At 36.2% G+C, this 8089-nt stretch overlaps 1 protein-coding gene across 3 annotated transcripts in view; it reads right to left on the minus strand.

Annotated features, from left to right (window-relative positions):
• The window catches only part of Ankrd42 (ankyrin repeat domain 42), a 102112-nt gene that overhangs the window by 79227 nt on the left and 14796 nt on the right, over positions 1-8089 (minus strand). For all 3 annotated transcript variants that reach the window (XM_031387374.1, XM_031387375.1, XM_031387373.1), the window contains one exon: positions 6594-6729. In XM_031387374.1, the coding sequence (XP_031243234.1) occupies positions 6594-6729 (136 nt within the window). The remainder of the gene's footprint in view (positions 1-6593; positions 6730-8089) is intronic.

Below are 8089 nucleotides of genomic sequence, written 5' to 3' on the forward strand. Positions count from 1 at the left end.
AAAAAAAAAAAAAAAAAGAATTAGTCCTAAAAACGACAATAAAATATCTTTAAAAGCTAGGTGTGACAGCTCATGACTATAACATAAGAATTCCTAATGGGAGGGGCAAACAGAATGTGAAGTTCCAGGCCATCCTGAACTACCAGGCCAGCCCATGACTACAAGGAAACACATTGTCTAAAAATTGTCTTTGAAAATAGCTTTAGGCAGGTGTGATGGTGCACATCCTTAATCCCAGCAATCCGGAGGCAGAGGCAGGCAGATCTCTGTGAGTTCAAAGCCAGCCTGATCTACATAATAAGTTCTAGAGCTGTATAATAGAGACACCCTGTCTCAAAAACACTAAGAAAGAAAAGAAAAAGATAGAGCAAAGATGAATGATATTTTTATCATTCTACATTTGTCATCTTCTGATAATTCATTATTCTTTATAATAAATACAAAAATTTAAGTTAAAACTCTACTCTAGCCAGTCATGGAGGCACAGGACTGCAATCCCACATTTGAGAGGCGTAGGCAAAAGTACAAGTTCAAAGCCAGCATGGGCTACATAGCAAGACTGTCTCAAAAAGATAGAGACTGTATACTAAACACACATTAGCAAATTCACTATTTCCACACTAAATCCTTGAAAGTAAAATAACAAAATGCATTTCTAAAAGCTATAAAGGACCAAAACAAACAAATAAGAATGGGATGAACAGACAAAAAGCTTCAAAGAACCCTTAAAAGTATGACACAGACTGAAAGGCAGCCAGAAGCCAGAACTTTGGGGGTTATGAAGCAATGACTCCAGAGAAAAAGTCCAAATAGGAAATCTGTGATTAAAGGAAAGCAAGGTCACTGTGTCCTGGCCTCAAAAAGAAAAGTCCTTCAGTCCGCAGGCTAGTTTGCTGGCACATACAATCCATGCCAGGTCATTCTGTAGTCCTAACAAAAGGTCCCCCTGAAAATGATGCTGCTAATGGCTCGTTCATCACATATGCTTGCAGACCTCACAGATTTCTAACTTAATATAACACAACTAAGCTCTTCCCTCAAAATGTCCTGACATCATCCTCCACATCTTAACAACTAGGAAACCATCTCCTCCCTATGTTGTCCAGGTTTGATTACCTCTGTCTCTTCCCATGACTGCATCAGAAACTCCTAGGTCTCTCTCAGAATATATACAGGGCCCAATTCCATCCCATCTCCTCATGTCTTCTATTCTACACCACCATAAATAGTGGAACCCAAACAGTAGTTAAACCCTGCACTTCTGCTTTCCTTTCCCCAGGCACTGGAGGTTAAACCCAGGGCCCTGCACATGCCAGGCTGCCAACATGACCCTATAAGGCAGTAGTTCTCAGCCTTCCTAATGCTGCAACCTTTTAATACAGCTCCTCATGTTCTGGTGACCCCCAACCATAACATTATTTTTGCTGCTACTTCATAACTGGAATGTTGCTACTGCCATGAATTGTAATGTAAATATTTTTAGAGCTAGAGGTGCTAAGGGGGTCGCAACCCACAGATTAAGAATCATAGGCTAAGGCATAAATCTGCTCCAGTCACATCACGCTGTGTTCAAACCCTTTCTGTTGCTCATGGTCCACCTGCAACCTCATCATTTGCTATGCTGTCCCAGTCACACTTATTTGCTGCTATGCAAACCACAGCAGTACATGCCTCATCACCTCTTTCTTGACAAGCCACAAGGCAATTCCTTTGGTCTCCACCAACTATCACTTTCTCAATAAAATATTTCCTGCCCATGCCACTCTGTTAAATTTTATTCCTCTTTTCCCCTTTGCTATATTTATCCAAAAGTGTATCCCTATATAACATTGTATGTTTGGATCATTCATTTTGATGATTACATCTTTCCACTTATTACTACATGAAACAATGACTTTGTGCTTTCTGCTTAGTTACCTCTAACACATAGACACATGGGTGATATTCAATAAATATATACCAAATTAGTGTCTTAAGAAGGCAACTCTCTCAGAGCACATACTCGTGATATGTGATGTGTCTCTCTAGGCATCTCTCTTTTTCCTTTCATGCTTAAATCACTATTAAAAGATTTTTATTAAACCCCAAATCTACTTCATAAAAAGTTTTTAGGAGCATCTCTAGTCATTCAGGAATTTTCATTCTCTATATAATACCATTATAAGAAGTATACATATTTAAAAAGCAAGTTTGATCCTTTTAAAGAGAAAACAGCAAAACAAAAACAAAAACAAAAACAAAATATGATCAGACATACTTGAAACAAAACTCACTGTGACCTTGGATAGCACGTAAAAAAAGTCAGTTCTGAGTAGGTTAAAGATATAAACATAAACGTAAAATAATAAAATTTCTTAAAGATAAATAAATGTCTCTACGATCACAGAAAGTGGGAACATTTTTGAATCAAATATAAAAAGTACTAACCACAAAAAGAAGATATTATTAAATTGAACTGCATTAAAAGTAAAATTAGTTAAACGGTATCTCAAGAGTAAAACAGCAGTCTATAGAATGGAAAAGATGAGCAATGTATATAGTTCAAGGCTTCCATCTAGACTCTATGAGGAACCCTTACAACTCTTTTTTTTCTTTTTTTTTTTCAGAAACAGGGTTTCTCTGTGTAGCCCTGGCTATCCTGGAACTCACTCTGTAAACCAGGCTGGCCATGAACTCAGAAATCTGCCTGCCGCTGCCTCCCAAGTGCTGGGATTAAAGGCATGCGCCACCACGCCCGGCTTCCTTACAACTCTTGAAGAACAACAACCAGAATATCGGAAGGATGTCTGAACTGGCATATGACAATAGAAACTAACAAGTAGCCATTAAAAAAAGATATAAAATTATGTGCCCTGGCAGTGGTCATCAACAAAAATACAAATTAAAATAGCAAGAGACCCACTAACTCAACAAAATTACTAAACTTAAAACAACTAGTCTAACAACAAAAATAACAGGAAGTAACAATCACTTTTCCTTAATATCTCTTAATATGAAAATTAATATTACCAATATATCCTAATAGATTGAAATTCTAAAATATGAGGAATTAGAAATTTGTTGGCTGTCATCCAGTGGTTTCTCTAATTTGGTCATTGGGGAAATAGGTCCAATATTGTACAATCTATACATACTTTCTGCTTGTTTGTACGTGACAGTGTCTTGCTGGGTTCTACATAATGGTCTTGAAATCAGGCTTCTCCTATCTCAGCCTCTCTATTAGTAGGATTGTTTTATTTGATGTTTTTACATTATACTATGGTTTTCAGAACAGCTTATATATTTAAAAATTATTTATACATCCAAAAGAAATGTAGACAATTAACTTGGGAGGTGGCTTGTAAGAGAACAAAGAATGAGACTGAATGCTTTGCTGATATTTAGAATTATTGTATCAGTTTTGAAGAAGAGGACTTTATAAGTTACTCTTTTTCTGAGATGAATGCTTTTCAAAATCATCACAGCCAATGAACCAGATTCTTACCCTCACCTAATGTCTGTGCCACCCTCCAAGCAGAACCATCATTCATTGAAACAGTTTGTTAATGATTTCATGGATAGACCATCTTAATACACACACCATTTCTTAAATGAATGTAACCTGTTCCCTGTAGGCTGAGAATGAAGACAATCATTCAAGTCAAATAGCTTTGACCTTAGCAGGAAATCTGTATCCAAAAACCATGCCTACAATTCATTCCTTGGCACAGCAGAACTGTCAACTCTTAGCTTAACTACAATGGAGGTAAAATCCTTTGGTGATGAGAGGGACATTGAAGTACAGCCTTATTACAATGAACTTCAATGTCTAAAAATTGTTCTTATTTTAGGTTGATACCACAATAAGAGCCAAGATTTTAAGCTCTACTAAAAACAAAACAAAACAAAAAAACAAACAAAGACTTTATTAATGTTCATTTAAAAAACTAATAGTGATATATTATTTTAAAATATCATACAGTTAATATGTTTGAGTTATTTAAAATTTATATTGAGGAAAATATATATATTTTCAGTATTGCTGTGACAAGCATCTATATAAGACTGTTCAATTGATTGTTGTTTTATATCAAACAACTTTTATAATACTCATTTTTATTGTTACAATTTTATAAATTTTAAAGAATATGATAAAATTAAAAAAAAATGAAAAACAAAAAAACAAACAAAAAACCCAACTAGTTAATGTCCAGGTTAATAAAATGGGAGCTACTCCAATGGTTTCTACCATATTCTCATATAACCTTCTTTATGATTTTTTTTTAGTCAGCATTAAAATAATGGATTTCACTATGATATCTTCACAGTATTATTGTAAACTGCTGATAATCACTCTTCCACTTCCCTTTCTTTCTTTCTTTATTTTATTTTATTTGGTTTTTCGAGACAGGGTTTCTCTGTATAGCCCTGGCTGTCCTGGAGCTCACTCTGTAGACAAGGCTGGCCTCAAACTCAGAAATCTGCCTGCCTCTGCCTCCCAAGTGCTGGGATTAAAGGCGTGTGTCACCACTGCCTGGCTCCATTTCCCTTTCTTATTGCCCCAGTCCCCACAATCTCCAAATAGTCGTCCTTTTGTCTTCTGATTTCATACCTTTATATATATTGCCTTAATTATATTTGTTTAAAATTATACTTCTAAAAAATTATACTTCTATCTGCATTTTTATGATTTAAAACCTTCCTTGTATGTGTTCATGTCTCTGTGTAATATATCCATCCGGAGTTCAGGCAGTTGTGAGCTGTAAAACACAGATGCTAAGAAATAAAGTAAAGTCAACTGTAAGAGTAGAAGTGCTCTTAACTGCTGAATCATGTCTCCAGCCCCTCTTTGCTTTATGTTGTCTTTACATATTTAGTTCCATATACACTTAAATCTAAATTCTGCAAAAGAGAGAAATTCCTGTAGAGCCCAGGCTGGCCTTGATCACTATTCCGCCTATGCAGTTTTCCAACTCTTGCTCCTCCCTTAAATACTTTTCAAGTGCTGTAACTGGAGATCCATACCACCACATCCAGCTGCATGTGAAGCCCTTAAATACCACCATGGGGTGAAATTGGTACACCTACTTTGGAAAATACAAGCCAGTCACTTGGAGTACTAATATATAATTTTATCCTGTGCAGTTCAAAACTAGGGGGCACTGATTTATAAGCCAAAAGTCAGAGATTAATTGTGGAAGGTAGAAAGTAACCAGAACAGGGATGTGAAAGAAGTTTCTGGGTACAAGCAATAGATATCAGTTAAGCTTAATGGTTCCAGAGATGCATTCATGTATGAAAATGCAATGGCATGTACACTGGATACTTCTCTATATGTACATTATACTTTAAATTTGTGGTGGGAAGTAGAATATATCTCAGTGGTAGAAATCACATGCTAGGCTCTAAACTCAATCTCAAGCAACACACATACTCACACATGAATACAGAGACAGAGACAGAGATTTAATCGAACAAAATAAGTTTAAAAAGGATTAGAGCAAAGTAAAATCACTTTCATATATTTCAAAAAATTTATTCATACCAACCAACAAATCTGCACAAAAAGAATGCTAAACGTATACTTAAGAAAGAAAACCAGCTATCCCATATAGTAGTTAGTGTAAAGGTAAAGAAGACAGACAAGAGAGGGAGGGAGTCTACAGTATCCAGAATACCAAGGCAAACAAGAATCTACAGGGATCCATAGATATTCTAAACAGCAAAGTAACTGGATCAGACTCCTTGATATTATCTGCCTAAATTTTCCCCACATAGAAGTACGTAAGATTCCTTTTATAATTCAAGGTTCATTTTTTAGTCGTGTGTGTGTGTGTGTGTGTGTGTGTGTGTGTGTGTGTGTGTGTGTGTATGTGTGCGTGCGTGTGTACAAGTAAGTACAAGTGACTTCCAGAAAAGGATCCCCTGGAGTTAAAATTACAGGCAGTTGTAAACCAACTTATATGAATCCTGGGAATTAAACTAAGATCCTCTGGAAGAGCCAAAAAAAAAAAAAAAAAAAAAAAAACCAGCAAATTAGCAAAGCCATCTCTCTAGCCTTCAAGAATCCAGTCTTACTATGATCTGTCTTTTGAATTCCAATACCACTATATATACAAGGTAGATTACTTACAAACTATGTGGCAACTAGCCAGTTTATTTCAAATTAAACTGAAGCTGCAGTGACAAAACAGCTCATACACACGTGTCCTCTAGATACCTAAACAGTAAAATAGTTGCCTGTGTGTCAGAGAGGTAGGAATTAAAAAAAATAAATTAAAAAGTACTAACCTTGGGGGTGTTGGCCAGGGCCCAGGTTCCTGCTTAACTTGTGTAAGCCCTCAGCTGAATCCCAAAAGAATACTGAGGAAGGAGGAAGAGGCAGAGGCAAAAGAAAAGGAGGAACTGGTTTCTCTACTGCTGAGATAGCTCAAGAAAAAACTCACGAAGGGTATATAACACAGGTGTGATAGTAAACAGTTCATATCAGCTTATCTGCTATTTTAGCTCTGTGAAGAACTTACAGAATGATGGGATGTTTCTATTTCTTAAATATGATCAAGCATTTAAATATTTTATCAATGAAGATTAAAATATTTGCTTTAGTTCAATACCCGGGAGGTTTCCATTGTGGTCCACGTCTTCTATGCCACATCCCCATTTGACAAGAAGTTGCAAGCAACCAAGCCGCCCATGAAAAGCTGCATAATGCACAGGTTTCCATTCTCTCTTGTCAGTCACGCTGGGATCCTACAGGTAAAATTCACTCAGTTTCAAAATGGACTCAGTTTCCTGCCATTTGTAAGGAAAATGGTAAATCTAGACAATTCTGCAATTGAAAATTTAGAAGCTTAAATTTATAGCAATCAAAATTATACAGCAAATATTTAATATATTAAAATTTTTTCTGCACCCATTGATCTGAACACATGAACAATAAAGTTTTCAGTGAATTGTTATAAAACAGTCTTTTAAAAAGAAAATTACTTCAGGATCTTTTGGTGCATGCCTTTAATAGCAGCACTCAGGAGGCAGAGGCAGAGGCAGGTGGATCTCTGTTGAGTTCAAAGTCAGCCTGGTCTACAGAGAGTTCCAGGACAGCCAGGGCTATACAGAGAGACACTGTCTCAAAAAACCAAACCAAAAACTCAAAGAAAAAAATCACATGATCATATCATAGGATGCTGAAAAATCCCTTGGCAAAATACAACACCCCCTGGGGCTGGTGAGATGGCTCAGCGGGGAAGAGCACCGACTGCTCTTCGGAAGGTCATGAGTTCAAATCCCAGCAACTACATGGTGGCTCACAACCACCCATAATGAGATCTGACGCCCTCTTCTGCTGCGTCTGAAGACAGCTACAGTGTACTTACATATAATAAATAAACGAATCTTTAAAAAAACAAATACAACACCCCTTCATGTTAAAAGTCTTGGAAAGATCAGGAATTCAAGGCACATACTTAAACTTAATAAAAGTAATTTATAGCAAACCAATAACCAACATCAAATTCAATGGAAAGAAACTTGACTCAATACCATGAAAATCCGGGATTAGAGGAGGCTTCTCTCTATTTATTCAATATTGTACTAGAAGTTCTATCCAGAGCTATTAGACAACAAAAGGAAATCAAAGGGATACAAATTGGAAAGGAAGAAGTCAAATTATCACTAATTGCTGATGATATGAAAGTATACTTAAGTGATTGCAAAAATTCCAACAGAAAATTCCTAAACCTAATAAGCATCTTCAACGAAGTGGCTAGATATAAAATTAACTCAAAAAAATTGTAGCCTTCCTCTACTAAAAGGATAAACAGGCCAAGAAAGAAATTGGGGAAACGACATCCTTCACGATAGTTATAAATAATATAAACTATCTTGATGTGACTCTAACCAAGCAAGTGAAAGATCTGTAGGACAAGAACTTCAAGTCTCTGAAGAAAGAAATCGAAACAGATTTCAGAAGATGGAAAGATCTCCCATGCTCATGGATCAATAGGATTAACATAGTAAAAGTGGCCATCTTACCAAAAGCAATCTACAGATTCAAAGCAATCTCCTTCAAAATTCCAACCTAATTCTTCACAGAGATAAAAAGAGCAATTCT

Source organism: Mastomys coucha, unplaced genomic scaffold (genome assembly GCF_008632895.1).
Source record: "Mastomys coucha isolate ucsf_1 unplaced genomic scaffold, UCSF_Mcou_1 pScaffold21, whole genome shotgun sequence".
NCBI classification, from domain to species: Eukaryota; Metazoa; Chordata; class Mammalia; order Rodentia; family Muridae; genus Mastomys; species Mastomys coucha.